Consider the following 16,502-nt stretch of genomic DNA (forward strand, 5'->3'; position numbering starts at 1 on the left):
AAAGAGAAGGAGTGGAAGTTTCCCAGATGTGTTAAACTAGCCTCACATGTAGGTTGTATATATACAGTTATATAGAGTGCTGTTTCCTCAAGACTTTCAACACATTAACCAGTAGAAGCGTTGCCTTTTTACAAAAGCAGGGCTGACACAGATTAGTAATGCAGATAGTCTAGAATAGTGTTTTTCAACTGCCAGTTCTTGGACTGCTCCACCAGAAATTTTGTGCTGGTCTGCAAAAGAGTTAACCACCCTGATATTGTATAAGGATCACAGACCTAATGATCTTAGTCAAATTCCCTTATGCTCTCAGGTGATTTCTGTCTTAGCGGTTCCCCAAATAATTCTCCTATTTTCACTGGTCCCCTAGTGTAAAAAGACTGAAAACCACTGGCTTAGAAGATGGGGAGAGAAGCTAACTGTTTAGCTTCTACAGACTTTCCCAACTCCCGTTTTATCAGAGTCTCCTGCTGGGTATAAAGGAATTTAGCAAAAAGCAAGACAAGACTATGGTACAAAAGAGCCAGGGTCCCCCTACGAGAGGTTTCTATTTTCAAGGCAGTATGTTAATGTAATATGGTCACTTCCATGAGGCTGTTTTCATAAGACCACGTGGCGCAGGGACATTGACACAGCTGTTTATATTTTCATTCAGGGTGTGTGCACAGCAGACCTGAGCCTCTGCTTCTAAGCGTCCCCACAGACCTTATCCTCAGCCCCTTCTACTGGGTTGGGGGCAGGTAGGGCAGAGATGGGGTCTCTCAGTAATGTAAGGATATCAGCGGTGCATATTTATGGGATGGAGCAAAGATGGAAGTTTGCTTTTTAGAATCATTCCACAGAGTTCTGTCACAGTGTCATATTTCCATCTAGTTTGTGTACATTTTAAAAAGGAATGTCCTCAGAGGAAGGCAGGTGGCTGGGAAATGCAGATGGTCTTCCAGTGCCTCACAGTTCCCCAGGAAAGGGAGCTTGCATTTATGAAGTGCCTACTGTGTGCCAGGCGCCGTGCAGGCATCTACTGTGGGATCTCACTGCCTTCAGCGTTGTGAGAACTACACACAATAAAATCAATCCTGTTTATGGTAATACATGCACTTTTTTTTTTAAGTCTGCTGGGTGAATTTATGGAGAATGAAGAAGTAGAACCAAGAAAATAGCATCTATTCTGTGGGAGCAATTTAATAGCTTCCTAGATACAAGTACTATACTAAGCTCCACTATATTTACTAGACATGTGTGAAGTCTGTTTTGACAGCTGCGATAAATATGTTTTATTTACAATGTGTAGGAACCAATTTTGTTTTCTTGCTCAATTGCTGAGAACATCGCTTATGGTGCAGATGACCCTTCCTTGGTGACTGTCGAGCAGGTGCAGAAAGTGGCTGACGCGGCCAACGCAGCTGCTTTCATCCGGAATTTCCCTCAAGGGTACAACACTGTGGTCGGAGAAAAGGGCGTTCTCCTTTCAGGTACCTCTTATTGCTGCTTTGTAACAAAAAGTCTCTGCTCCAAACATGTCGTGTTGCAATATTACTTTTTAATTAGGCTTTTGTTCTCAGAGTTTATGAAATTAGACTGTCCACTTTCTAAATCTCTTTTGCATGTGGACAGCTCCTCAGTTTCCTTCAGTTTTTACCCAAAAGATGTTCCCACTGAGTGTCCCACTGAGTAGCAGTCAGCCACAGCAGCTTTTTTTCTCATCTGAAAAAAGATGTTTTGCAACCCGAGGTCGTTGAAAACTGTAGAAAATAAGACAGATACAGGGTGGCGGGTTTTGTTCAGGGAAGCAGAGATGAATCAGGAACAGAATTGAAATGGAAAGAGTTCTTTAATCCCCTAGTTTTTACTGTGCATGTTCGGCCAAGGGTGACAAACTTCTTCAATAAAGGGCCAGAGAGAAATAAATATTTTAGTTTTGATGGGCCACATGTAGTCTCTGTCACATAGTATTCTTCTTTGTTGGTTTTTTAAAGAACTGAGTAAAATATAAAGCCATTCTTAGCTGGAGGGCCGTGCACAAAGAGGTCCTGGCCCAGACCTGGCCCATGGCATCATTTGCTGTGCCCTGCACCAGACAAATGGGGGACACACTATCGCTGTTCCCTGTGACATCAAAGCACACCTGGCAGGTTGTCTTAGGTTGTGGGTACTAGACTTTCAGGAGGGAAAAGAAAACTTATTTTCTATTGCATCAGAGTGCAGATGTGGGAAATAAATTTTTAAATTTATTTATTTTTTTTTTTTCATTATAAATACTGAAATGCTCCCTTCCATGATAGTGAGCTCTCCAGCAGTGCAAGGGCCTTAGCAGGGGTGGGAGACCCCACATCACGGTGAGGGCTGCTGGGTGGGAGTAAAGCAGGAGTCCTGTTCAACACTGAACTTGTTATTTGAGGGTTAACCACAGAAAACTTAACACAAGATGGTTTAAGTTTATTGTGTATGGCTTTTTATAACTATTGACAGTAGAGGAAAAATGTTTTTGCTAGATTTACGAAGTTCCAGAAGGAGAATTAGATATTGCTGTGTAACATGAACTGCTATTGCATCTGAAATGTGTCCCCAGAAGAAAACCAGCTGGAGCTGCTCCTGGTGACATTATTGACATGGAGGAATGGGGGCGGGAGCTACCTGTGCTCTGTCCTGTGAGCACGTCACCTTCTCCCCGGGAACAGATTCTGCATGTCTGTTCCTCTCCCAGGGTACTCGAGCTCCATTTCAGAGTGACATCACCAGAGGGTTCCATCCACACTGGCTTTCAAGAAAGAAAGGGCACGTAGCAGTAGGTACCCAGTGTACTAACTGGCATGGAGGGTTTCTCCTAGCAGAGGAAGCCCTCAGCTGGCTACTCGAATGACCTGCCCTAGTGCCCCCGGCACACTCACTGGTCTGAGAGGTGGGAGAGAAAGCACTTCCCTGCTCCCTCAAGGGGAGCACAGGGTCGCTTGTCTGAGCAGCATCACACATTTCAGCTATAAATGATGACCTTCTTTTAGATGAAATAACCTCATGTCCAAGAGTTACTATTAATAAGTATTTTCAGCCAATAAAATCAATCAAAAAGGAATGATTTCATCTCCAAAAATGAGATTGGGTTTCTATTACGAAAAAGGTTGGGAGGAGTGTGTCTTGAGTACTGCTCTCTGAGACTTTACCAGTGGTGACTTAGGAATAGTGTCCCCTGGAGGAAAGGAGGAAGGGTGATAGAGACAGAGGTAAGGAAGGGGAGTTATCACAGACTTATGTTCACCTCCTCCTGTCCTGTCTGCATTTCCCCAGTGCCACCCTCCAGTCTGCTTCCTTGCTTTCAGTAGAATCTGTGCTGTATAGAGGGGGTATTGGTGTGGCTTACTGTGTTACCTCCAATTTCACGCATACACTAACCATTCTGTATACAGTTCTTCCCCAGGCCAGGAGCGTGACATGAAAGTGGAAGGTGTCAGTAGTGCTCGGAGGTAGAATGACCGATCCCAGCATCACTGATGCCCTCTGCTCCTGTCCATTGCACGTACCTCTGGACATCCTGAGCTTCTGCTTTCCCAGCTATGGGTGTTCTATTAAGGGGCAGTGTGTGTAGTGGTTAAAGCATAGCCCCGCACTGTGTAGGTTCAGACCTCAGCTCTGCCACAAAGCGACTGTGGTACCTTGCATAGGTTATCTTGTGCCTCAGTTTTTCATCTGTAAAAAGGGAATAGAAATAGGATCCACTTCATAGGATTTTTTAAAGACTAAATGAAATGATATGTATAATGCATTTAGAAAATGAATGGTACATAGGAATGCCTCAATTAATGTAAGCTATGATAATAATTGTTATTATTAACTTTGAGGTTAATGAGGAGACAATATATTTAGAAACAGATTTTTGTCCGACCAGCTATCTTAGCTATGACTAACTGGAAGGAGCTGCCTTCACATTGCCACAGGGCTTATCAGAAAAGCCCATTACCAAGAATTTTTGTTACAGCTTTCAATTTAAAAAAAAAAATACTGTCATTGTCAGGTGGACAGAAACAGCGGATTGCAATTGCCCGAGCTCTGCTTAAGGTAAGCCGCAAGCCACTTGGCTGGGATTTTTTGTTACTGTTTTTAATTAGAGACCTTGTAATTTGTAACTTACTATTTTTCTTCTTTCTTTTTTTTTGGAAGTGGAGGGTGGATGCATGGTTGACAGTTCTGATGAAAGAAGAGTGAGGAGCCCGACTGAGTGCATGTTGTCCAAACTTAACAAGTATTTCTTGGGTATCAGGCCAGTACTGTGCTAGTGTTGACAGAGGGAGAAAAGTTTAATACATGGGCCTTCCATCAAGAAACATAGAGTCTAATTAGTGAAATAGTGATTGTATCAAAATAGCAGAACAGTACAAGTATGCTTCCTTGTAGAATTGGTAATCAGTGCTCAACTGAATAATACTGACTTGAAATACTTGTATAAGACTTTTTAAAAAAATTCTATTAAGTGAAACCAGGGAGGCAGAGACAGACTCCCACATGTGCCCTAGCAGGAGTCCACCCAGCAAGCCCCCTACCAGGCAGTGCTCTGCCTGTCTGGGCCACCGCTCCGTTGCTTGGCAACCAAACTAGTTTAGTGCCTGAGGCAAGGCCATATAGCCATCCTCAGCATCCAGGGCCAACTTTTCCTAGAACCATTTGTGCCATGACTGTGGGAGGAAAAGAGAGAGAGATGGGGGTGGGGGAATAGAGAAGAAGCAGATAGTCGCTTCTCCTGTGAGCTCTGACTGGGAATTGGACCAGGACTTCCACACACCAGGCAGATGCTCTACCGCTGAGCCAACTCGCCAGGGCTCCTTATATAAGACTTCTAAGAGGTGAAGGAAAAACCATTTTCCTTGAAAGTCAGACATTGTATTTTTAGGAAATGATAGTCTTCCCCTATGTTATTTAACCACTCTCCTCAGATTTATAGGTGATTTTTTAAAAAGCTTTATTGAAGCATAATTTACATGCCATAAAGTTCACTAATTTTTAGTGTACTTTCAATTACTTTTAGTAAATTTACAGTTATTCAACCATCACACAATCAAAACAAAAAAGAACATTTTTTAAGAATGTTTCTATCACCCTAAAAAGACCCCTTATAGCTATTTATAGCCTTTCCCCATTCCCAGCCCCAGCCTCAGGCTGCCACTAATCAGCTCTCTGTCTTGATTCCCCTTTCTGATATTTGGAAATAAATGGAATCAGACAAGATAAGGTCTTTTGCATCTAGTTTCTTTTACTAGCATAATGTTTTTTTCCATTCCTCCATGTGGTGGCCTATGTGAGAACTTTATTCCTTTCCATTGCTGAGTAGTATTCCTTTGTGGGGCTAACCTATGATTTGTTTATCCATTCACTGGATGATGAACATTTGGGTTGTTTCCAGTTTGGGGCCATTGTAACTAGCGCTGCTGCAAATGAATGGTATGGATATGTTTTCATTTCTTGTGATAAACTCCTAGGCAGAGTTAGAATTTAATGTGTTGCACACATCAGCTTAGTCTTATGTTTTTCTGTTTTACATGATACTCCTAACTCTAAGCAGGACCTTGAGAGTGTAGATTCTTTTTTTTTTTTTTTTTATAAATAAATTTTTATTTTAATGGGGTGACATCAATAAATCAGGGTACATACATTCAAAGAAAACATTTCCAGGTTATCTTGTCATTTAGTTCTGTTGCATACCCATCACCCGAGGAGAGATCGTCCTCCGTCACCCTCCATCCAGTTCTCTCTGTACCCCTCCCCCTCCCCCTCTCCCTCCTTCCCCCCCCACCCCCCATAACCACCACACTCCTGTCCATGCCTCTTAGTCTCGCTTTTATGTCCCACCAATGTATGGAATCCTGCAGTTCCTGTTTTTTTCTGATTCGCTTATTTCACTCCGCACAATGTTACCAAGACTCCACCATTCCGCTTTAAGTGATCCGATGTCATCATTTCTCCTAGCTGAATAGTATACCATGGTGTATATGTGCCCCATCTTCTTCATCCAGTCCTCTATTTTTTTTTTTTTTTACAGTGATTAAAAGCCTTTAAGCAAACTCTTGGCCAATACAGTAAGGATCCATAAAAAAGTAGTGTCCTTAACATGTTCACCAAGTCCAAGTTGGCCCCATCACCATGCCAAATCCCTGAAAAATGCAACCCAACCACAGTTCAGTCTGTTAGGAGCTGTCACAGGGAGCAGGAGTCCAGGAAAGTTCCCCACAGGAAAAGTCCACATGGCAATGGAATTGTTGTCACCCTTCTATACTTTGCAGCTCATGTCCAAGTCCCAATGACCACTGCTTCTAGCTGGTAATGATTCAGGTAGACTGGAAAAAGCCATTTGCACCATGCGTGGATATGGAGCTTCTGTTCTCCTCTGCCTGGAGAGTTGAGACCAGGTTGCTTTTCCCTGGAGCTCTGTGACTGTGGCCTGGTAAAGAGAACCTTGGGATACACTAAGCTGGGTGGCAAAGGTAAATTCATAATACAAATAGGCAAAAGGAGGAAAGAGAGCTCTAAATTAGGAGTAGGTCCCAGCCTGAAATATGAGTGGAGCATTGGGGTAGGAGGGATAAAGGAAACACTATATATTAAGCAAAGCAGCAGAAAATAGGACTATCAACACCCACAACAGAGATCTTTGAGGGAAGAATAAAAAACCTGACTATTCAGGCAAAACATAGTTAAGTGGCCCTTGTGCAAATGAGATCAGTATACCTGCTTCTTGGAAGAATACCCTAGGCTCGTCCACAGTGTTGTAGATGGGGCCGACGGCCCTGGGCACCTTCAGCCTTCAGTGGCAAACCCCAGCTTTCTGGGCAAGGTTAGGTCATAGGTGGCTGGAGCAGGGCTGGAAGAGACTGAACCCTCCCTTAGAGGAGCGAGGGGGAAGCCCACCTTCCAGTGTCCCTGTTTCCTCACAGCAGAGGCATGTAAGTCTGGCAGGCTTTAGCTCAATGACCTTCCTTTCCACTGTTGAAGCAGGATCCAGATGGCATCCTATGAGACCCCTTTGGGGCGTTGGAGCCTTTAAGGGTGTATCCTAAAAGCTGGTAGTTCCCCTGATCTCTATTGGGCTTTTTCTGCCTCTAGGTATCTTAAAAGCCATTCTCAGAAGATCTTGCTGAGGGGTTTGAGGATCCCCATCCGCCTATATAAATCTTTTCCATATATCTGGAGCTATTTGGAAAAAGACAAAACAGTGTTATTAGCTAGATCTAATAAAGAAGGTAGTTTGCAGGCGAAAAAGATTTGGTGTCTCCTGTTCATCAGCATTCAAAAGAAATGTAAATTTTTTTTTAAAAGCATGATATGGTAGACCCGTCGGAGTCATTGGCCTGGTGTGCAGGATTCCCGGGTTTGATTCCTGGCCAGAGCATACAGGAGAAACACCCATCTACCTCTCCAACCCTCCCCCTCTCCTTCCTCTTCGTCTCTCTCCTCCCGCCCGCAGCCAAGGCTCCACCGGAGCAAAGCCACCCCGGGCACTAAGGATGGCCCCATGGCCTCCGCCCCAGTCGCTAGAATGGCTCTGGTTGTAACAGAGCAACACCCCAGATGGGCAGAGCATTCCCCCCTGGTAGGCATGCCAGGTGTATCCCAGTCAGGCACATGCAGGAGTCTGTCTGACTGCCTCCCATCTCCATCCTCAGAAAAATACAAAAAATAAATAAATAAAAGAAAAAATACTACCAAAAAAGGGGGGGGGGCATTCCCTTGTGCTAAAGCTCCAGGGAGCATGGAGTGAGCTTGAGTATGTCCTATGAAACATGGAGCTCTATGTTGACATATAAGTCTTTGAAGAAGGAGGAACTGCTGAAATAGTTTATCAGCATTTGTCCCTAAGACAGCAGTCTTTATAGTGGGAACACCATACATAAATATGTGCTGTCTGTCTATAGATTAAGGGGAGAATATGGCAAATGCTAAAAAGCCATGATCTTTGTGCCCCTCCCCTCCCACAACCCCCTCCCTCACCTCCCCCCACCCTGTAACCCCAACACTTTTGTTCATGTCTCTGAGTCTCATCTTTATGTCCCACCTATATATGGAATCATATAGTTCTTAGTTTTTTCTGATTTACTTCTTTCACTCAGTATAATATAATGTTATCAAGGCCCATCCATGTTATTGTAAAAGATCCTATGTCATCATTTCTTATGGCTGAGCAGTATTCCATAGTATATATATACCAAAGCTTTTTAATCCACTCGTCCTCTGATGGACACTTGGGCTGTTTCCAAATCTTTGCTATTGTGAACAATGCTGCCATAAACATGGGGGTGCATTTGTTCTTTTCAAACAGTGCTATGGTGTTCTTGGGGTATATTCCTAACAGTGGTATAGCTGGGTCAAAAGGCAGTTTGATTTTTAATTTCTTGAGCAATCTCCATACTGTTTTCCACAGTGGCTGCACCAGTCTGCATTCCCACCAGCAGTGCAGGAGGGGGTTCCCTTTTCTCCACATCCTCGCCAGCACTTATTCTGTGTTGTTTTATTGATGAGCGCCATTCTGACTGGTGTGAGGTGATATCTCATTGTGGTTTTAATTTGCATTTCTCTAATCATTAGTGATGTTGAACATTTTTTCATATGCCTGTTTGCCATCTGTGTGTCCTCTTTGGAGAAGTGTCTATTCATTTCTTTTGCCCATTTTTGGATTGGATTGTTTGTCTTCCTGGTATTAAGTTTTACAAGTTCTTTATAAATTTTGGTTATTAACCCCTTATCAGACGCTATGTCAAATATATTCTCCCATTGTGTAGTTTGTCTTTTTATTCTGTTCTTATTGTCTTTAGCTGTGCAGAAGCTTTTTAGTTTGATAAAGTCCCATTTGTTTATCCTGTCTTTTATTTCACTTGCCTGTGGAGACAAATCAGCAAATATATTGCTGCAAGAGATGTCAGAGAGCTTACTGCCTATATTTTCTTCTAAGATGCTTATGGTTTCACGGCTTATATTGAAGTCTTCTATCCATTTTGAGTTTATTTTTGTGAGTGGTGTAAGTTGGTGGTCTAGTTTCATTTTTTTGCAGGTAAGAGAGTGTAGATTCTTACTCACTTTAGATCCCCACCTCACACTAGTAGCTGATTGGCCAGCAGGATAAAACTGCACTATGAACAATATCCAGTCTAGAGACTGCTGTGGTAATGGTTTAAAGTCATCTATTTCTAACTCTTCTACTTTCTGCTTTTCTCAGATACTTAGGAGTTTGTGGTTTTCATTTTTTATATAGCACTTTATTATGATATAATTCACATTATACAATTTACCCATTAAAGGTGTACAATTCAATGGGTTTTAGTGTACTCATTCTTGTGTATCCATCACCATAATCAATCTTAGAACATTTCCATCCCCCATAAAAGAGACTCTCTACCCTTTAGCAGTCACCCACACCCTCCCTATTTCCCTGTTGACCCTCCCGCAGGTAACCACTAGTCTACTAGAGTTTCTATAGCTGTGCCTGCTCTGGAGAGTTTGGAGAGTTCCTATAAATGGAGTCATAGAATATGTAGCATTTTGTGTCTGACTTATTCAGTGAGCAGGATGTTGTCAAGGTTCACTTATGTTTTATCATGTACAGTAACTCAGTTATTTTAATTACTGAGGGTTTGTATTTTTCTAATAAAATTGTTTTCTTTTTAATGTTTTATTTTCTACAGAATCCCAAAATTCTTCTCCTAGATGAAGCAACCAGGTGAGGATACCTTAATACTATGTGTAATTGTATTAAATCAAATTCCTCCTTTACCAAAAACTTATTTTTCTGTACTTCATAGTGTAACAGCGGAAAATGCCCTTTTCCGCTCACTTTAAAGTGACTGAGTCTGGATTAATAATGACAGTTGGGAGGCTGAGCCTGGAGTTGAGGGTTCTAGTTGTATTCAGACACAGTTGTGATGAACCCCTAATTCCTCTAACCAGCTACTGTGCAGATTCTTTTCTACTTATATGACAGTAGTTCCATGGAAATCGAGAGTCCCAAACTTCTTTTTTGATATTATCTTTATAATCTAAAATATATCTAGTAGATCCAAGAAGTTACAGTTTTGATCATAGTAAAAACTCACTGTTAATGAAGGGCCACTGTGTGTGTAACAAGAAATACATGCATACACTCTGTGCGTGGCACTGACATCTTTGCTTTCTCACATGGTTTTCCTGTTTAAGTGCACTCGATGCTGAAAATGAATACCTTGTACAAGAAGCTCTAGATCGACTAACGGAAGGAAGAACAGTGTTAATTATTGCCCATCGTCTGTCTACCATCAAGAATGCTAATATGGTGGCTGTTCTCGACCAAGGAAAAATTATTGAATGTGGGAAACATGAAGAACTGCTTTCAAAGCCAGATGGTATATACAGAAAATTAATGAACAAACAAAGTTTTATTTCAGCATAAAGAAGCAATCACTGGCCCTGCCTGGGTAGCTCAATTCGTTAGAGCATTATCCCAATAAGCCAAGGTTGTGGGTTTGATCCCTGGCCAGGGTACATAACAAGAATCAACCAATGAATGCATAGATAAATGGAACAACAAATTGATGTTTCTCTCTATTTTTCTTCCTCTTCCTTACTCTCTCTCTAAAATCAGTAAATTAAATTTAAAAAAAGAAAAAGTGATTACTGGTAAATGAATTTGAGAGACTTTAAAGCAAAAGAGTATTGCAGGGAAAAGAAACTTAGAGATGGTATGGAATCTGTAAATTATACTTCAGGTTATCTGAAATATGCCTATATTTTCCAAAGTATATAAACTATTGTTTTGAGATGTACCTGTTCTCAAGACCTTTTTATTCAGAGTTTTAATAATTATAACTTTCTAAATGTCTATAGCACTGAAGTTATTTTCATGTTTTGTACTTTCTTTTTTCTTGGAATATTTTAATATAGCATGGCACCTCATTTTTGTTTTTGTTTTTACCTGCTGTTATAGATTGAAGTCATTGTCTAATGACAACTTTTAAAAGGGAATTATAAATAAAAAGCCTAATTATTTTAAGCCAGTTTGCCAATCACTGTGTAATTCTCTTGGTAGTTTTCTATCCATTTGGGGTTGAATGAAACAGTACATCTGTGACAATCATTTTAACAAACTTTACTTTTAATCTTTAAACCATTTGCTATTATGATGTGGTTCACAGAAAGCCAACAGAGCACAATTACAAAGTTGGATCTGAGGGAAGTCTCTTTGTATTAGAAGTATTTTCAAAATTGAATTTGATCATTATATTTTATTTTCTAACACAAGATGTTCAGTGTGTCTTCAGGTAATATATTGTGGATTAAAATTTATAGTGAGTATGGAGATTCCTCAAAAAATTAGAAATGGAGCCCTGGCTGGTTGGCTCAGTGGTAGAGAGTCGGCCTGGCGTGCGGAAGTCCCAGGTTCGATTCCTGGCCAGGGCACACAGGAGAAGCGCCCATCTGCTTCCTCTCTGTCTCTCTCTTCGCCTCCCGCCGCCGAAGCTCCACTGGAGCAAAGATGGCCCGGGCACTGGGGATGGCTCCTTGGCCTCTGCCCCAGGCGCTAGAGTGGCTCTGGTCGCGGCAGAGCGACGCCCCGGAGGGGCAGAGCATCGCCCCCTGGTGGGCAGAGCGTCGCCCCCTGGTGGGCAGAGCGTCGCCCCTTGGTGGGCGTGCCGGGTGGATCCCGGTCGGGCGCATGCGGGAGTCTGTCTGACTGTCTCTCCCCGTTTCTAGCTTCGGAAAAAATACAAAAAAAAAAAAATTAGAAATGGGCCCTGGCCCGTTGGCTCAGTGGTAGAGCGTCGGCCTGGCGTGCAGGAGTCCCGGGTTTGATTCCTGGTCAGGGCACACAGGAGAAGCGCCCATCTGCTTCTCCACCTCCCCCCCTCTTTCCTCTCTGTCTCTCTCTTCCCCTCCTGCAGCCGAGGCTCCATTGGAGCAAAAAGATGACCCGGGCGCTGGGGATGGCTCCTTGGCCTCTGCCCCAGGCGCTAGAGTGGCTCTGGTTGTGACAGAGCGACGCCCTGGATGGGCAGAGCATCGCCCCCTGGTGGGTGTACCGAGTGGATCCGGTCGGGCGCATGCGGGAGTCTGTCTGACTGCATCCCCGTTTCCAGCTTCAGAAAAATAAAAATAAATAAATAAATAAATAAATAAATAAAATTAGAAATGGAACTGCCCTTTGACCCAGCCATTCCACTTATAGGAATATATCCCAAGGACACCATATCACTGACTGAAGAAAAGAAATGCACCCCCTTGTTTATGGCAGCATTGTTCACAATAGCGAAGATCTGGAAACAGCCCAAGTATCCATCAGTGGGCGAGTGGATTAAAAAGCAGTGGTACATATATACAATGGAATACTATGGGGCTATGAAAAAGAAGGAAATATTACCTTTTGCAACAATATGGAGGGACCTGGAAACTATTATGTTGAGTGAAATAAGCCAGGCAGAGAAAGAAAAATATCATATTACCTCACTCATTTGAGGAATCCAAGGAATAATGAGAACTGAGGAACGGAATTGAGACAGAGGAGGGATCAAAGGAACCAGAAGAAAAGAGAACAGAAGGAAAGGGGATGATTGGATGGGATAAACCTGAAGGGAAGGGGGGAGGGCGCAGTAGGGAGGAGGGCAAGGAGATGTTGAAGGGAATAGGGGGGAGGAGGATGCATTCGGGGTGACCCTAGAATCTATATAAACAAATAAATTTATAGTGAACTTGATCTGTGCCTGTCACTTTTTTATTTTTGGTATTTCTTATTAAATTTATTGGGGTGATACTGATTAACAGCACTATAAGTTTCAAGTGTAAAATGCTATAATACCTTATCTGTGTATTGCATTGTGTGCTCACCACCCAAATTAGTCTTCCTCCGTCACCCTTCTTCTCCCTCCCATCACCCCCCTTTTCCTCTGTAACCACCTTCTGCTGTCTATGTGTATGAGTTTATTTTTTGCCTAAAGTGTCTGTACTAGTTTACATTCCCACCAGCAGTGAATGAGAGTTCCTTTTTCTCCACATTCTTTACAACACTTGCTATTTCTCGTTTTATTGATAACAGCCATTCTAACAGGTGTAAAGTGGTATCTCATTGTGGTTTTAATTTTATTTCCCATATAGCTAGTGAAGTTGAGCATCTTTTCATATATCTGTTGGCCATTTGTATGTATTCTTGGGAAAAGTATCTGTTCAGGTCCTCTACCTATTTATTTATTTATTTATTTATTTATTTATTACAGAGACAGAGAGAGAGTCAGAGCGAGGGATAGACAGGGACAGACAGACAGGAACGGAGAGAGATGAGAAGCATCAATCATTAGTTTTTCATTGCATGTTGCAACACCTTAGTTGTTCATTGATTGCTTTCTCATATGTGCCTTGACCGCGGGCCTTCAGCAGATCGAGTAACCCCTTGTTGGACCCAGCGACCTTGGGTTCAAGCTGGTAGGCTTTTGCTCAAACCAGATGAGCCCGCGCTCAAGCTGACGAGTTCAGGGTCTCGAACCTGGGTCCTCTGCATCCCAGTCCGAAGCTCTATCCACTGCGCCACCGCCTGGTCAGGCTAAAAAATGTTTTTATTATTGTTGTTAAATTGTATGAGTTCTTTATATTTTTTGGATATTAACCCCTTCCTGGAGGTATTATTTGTAAATATCTTCTCCCATTCAGTTGGTTGCCTTTCTGTTTTGTTGATGGTTTCTTTTGCTCTGCAGAAGCTTTTTAGTTGATGTAATCTCATTCATTTATTTTTGCTTTTACTTTCCTTGCCTTTGGTCTCAAGTTCATAAATCCTCTCTAAGACTAAGGACCATAAATTTAGAACCTCTGTTTTCTTGTATGTATTTTATTATTTTAGGTCTTATATTTAGGTATTTAATTCATTTTGAGTGAATTTTTATGTATGGTGTCTAATTGCAGTCTAGTTTTCTTCTTTTGTATGTATCTTTTCAACTTTCCCAGCACTGTTTATTGAAGAGGCTTTTTCTTCCATTGTATGTTTTTGGCTTCTTTGTCAAAACTTGGTTGCCCATATATGTGTGAGTTTATTTCTATCCTCTCAATTCTGTACCATTGGTCTGTCTTTTTCTGCTAATACTATACTGTTTTGATTATTGTGGCTTTGTAGTATAATTTAAAGTCAGATAGTGTGATACTTCTGGCTTCGTGTGTTTTTCTCAGGATTGCTTTGGCTATTGGGGGTCTTTTGTTGTTCCATTCAAATGTGATGATTTTGTGTTCTGTTTCTGTGAAAACTGCCATTGTGGTTTTGATGGAGATTGCATTAAATCTGTATATTGCTTTAGGTAATATGGTCATTTTAACCATGTTAATTTTCTTCATTGTCCATTGTATGTCTCTTGTATTTCTGATTTTGTTTGAGTCTTTTTTTTCCTTAGTGAGTCTAGCCAAAGGTTTGTCAATTTTTTTCCTTAGTGAGTCTAGCCAAAGGTTTGTCAATTTTATTATTCTCTTTAAAGAACCAGCTCCTTATAACATTAATTTTTCTATTGTCTTTTTTTTTAATTTTTATTTATTTATTTTTTACAGAGACAGAGAGTGAGTCAGAGAGAGGGATAGACAGGTACAGACAGACAGGAACGGAGAGAGATGAGAAGCATCAATCATCAGTTTTTCAATGCATGTTGCAACACTTGAGTTGTTCATTGATTGCTTTCTCATATGTGCCTTGACCGCGGGCCTTCAGCAGACTGAGTAACCCCTTGCTGTAGCCAGCAACCTTGGGTTCAAGCTGGTAGGCTTTTGCTCAAACCAGATGAGCCTGCACTCAAGCTGGCGACCTTAGGGCCTCGAACCTGGGTCTTTCACATCCCAGTCCGACGCTCTATCCACTGCGCCACCACCTGGTCAGGCTTCTATTGTCTTTTTGTTTTCTATTTTAATTCTGCTCTAATTTTTATTATTCCCTTTCTTCTATTACTTTGGGCTTTATTTGCCCTTTCTCTAGTTCTTCAAGGTGAAATGTTAGTTGTTTGAGACATTTCTTGTTTCTTCAGGTAAGTCTGTAATGCTGTAAACTTCTTATTACCACTTTTGCTGCATCGCTCAAATTTTGATGTGTCATATTGCCATTCTCATTTGTCCCTATGTATTTTTTTATCTTTTATTTCTTCTTTGACCCAGTCTTTATTTATTAGCATGTTGTTTCATTTCCACATATATGTGGTTTTTTTCAGCTTTCCTTTTGTAGTTGATTTTCAGTTTCAAAGCATTGTAGTTGAAGAATACAATCCTTGGTCTGATTTCAACCTTCTTAAATATGTTGAGGCTACTTTGTTGCAGCATACTATATATCCTCTAAAGAAGAATGTATATGCTGGTGTTCTGAGGTGAAACACTCTGTAAATATCAATTATGTCCATTTGGTCTAATGTCATTTAAGGCTGATATTTCCTTATTGATTTTTTTCTTTGGATGATCTGTCCATTGCTGCCAGTGGGTATTTAGATCTACTATAATTGTGTTTTTGTCAGTCTCTCCCTTTATTTCTGGTAGTAGTTGCTTTATATATTTTGGTGCTGTCAGGTCAGATGCATATATATTAGTGTTAGGTCTTCTTGATGTATTATCCCCTTTATCATTATGAAATGTCCATCTTTGTTTCTTGTTACCTTTTTTATCTTGAAATCTATTTTGTCTGACATAAGCACAGTCACACCCATTTGTCCTGGACACCTTTTTCTTGGAGTATCATTTTCTACCCCTTCACTTTGAGTCTGTGTTTGTAGCTGCAGTGTGTCTGCTAAAGGCTGGGTTCTGTTTGCTGATCCACCCCACTACTCTGTGACTTTTAATTGATGAGTTCAGTCCATTTACATTTAGGGTGAATATTTATATATGAGTATTCCCCATAGGCGTTTTATCTTTTGTTTTCTGGTAGCTCTGTATTTCCATTGTTTCTCTACCCTTATGTTATGTTAGTTTGGTGGTACTCTATGATCCTGTTTCTTTTTCTGTTATGTGTGTCAATTCTAGATTTCTTTATGTGTATGATTCCCATTCGGTTTATGCCAAAAAAAAGTTTCATATGTACAGTAGTTCTTTTTGTTCTGATTGCATCTTATCTCTTCCCCTGTGCAAGTTCAATCCTTTCCCTCCTCTGCTTCAGTGTTTTTGTTACCACAAATTATCTTTTTATGCTGTGCATTCATTTCCTGCCAGACCCTCCTCCTGTGGCCTGCCCAGCAACAAAATACTCATCAGATTGTGAAAGGCTGCAAAACCTTTCCAGCCTAAGTGTCTATACTTATGTGGCTAAACTCAATGGAGAGAACAGAGCCACCAATATGTAAACCCATTACCCTCAAGCCCACATTCCCCCTCCCTCACGCATGGGGCGCAGCCTAGTAGAGGCAGCTGGGTCAACTGCTGGCGGCTTCTGGCTACAGGAAGGCAGTGCCAGAACACACAGGCCAGGAACCCATAGCCTGCCACTTCCTAACATGGGAGTGGTCCCCAAGACTGGTGCCTAAGACAGAGGTAATTGATTGGGTTGTAAAGGGAGGCCATCT

The 16,502-nt window shown here is 41.5% G+C and overlaps 1 protein-coding gene and 1 long non-coding RNA gene across 2 annotated transcripts in view; one reads left to right on the plus strand and one right to left on the minus strand.

Annotated features, from left to right (window-relative positions):
- The window catches only part of ABCB10 (ATP binding cassette subfamily B member 10), a 34,256-nt gene extending 23,659 nt beyond the window's left edge, over positions 1-10,597 (plus strand). Inside the window, exons 10-13 of the mRNA XM_066235012.1 lie at positions 1,289-1,469; positions 4,004-4,047; positions 9,657-9,691; positions 10,165-10,597. Coding sequence (XP_066091109.1) covers positions 1,289-1,469; positions 4,004-4,047; positions 9,657-9,691; positions 10,165-10,396 — 492 coding nt within the window. The 3' untranslated portion in view covers positions 10,397-10,597. The remainder of the gene's footprint in view (positions 1-1,288; positions 1,470-4,003; positions 4,048-9,656; positions 9,692-10,164) is intronic.
- The window catches only part of LOC136308019 (uncharacterized), a 172,941-nt gene that overhangs the window by 43,842 nt on the left and 112,597 nt on the right, over positions 1-16,502 (minus strand). The gene's annotated exons all lie outside the window — the stretch shown is intronic.

The sequence above is a fragment of the Saccopteryx bilineata genome, chromosome 1 (assembly GCF_036850765.1).
Source record: "Saccopteryx bilineata isolate mSacBil1 chromosome 1, mSacBil1_pri_phased_curated, whole genome shotgun sequence".
NCBI lineage: Eukaryota > Metazoa > Chordata > Mammalia > Chiroptera > Emballonuridae > Saccopteryx > Saccopteryx bilineata.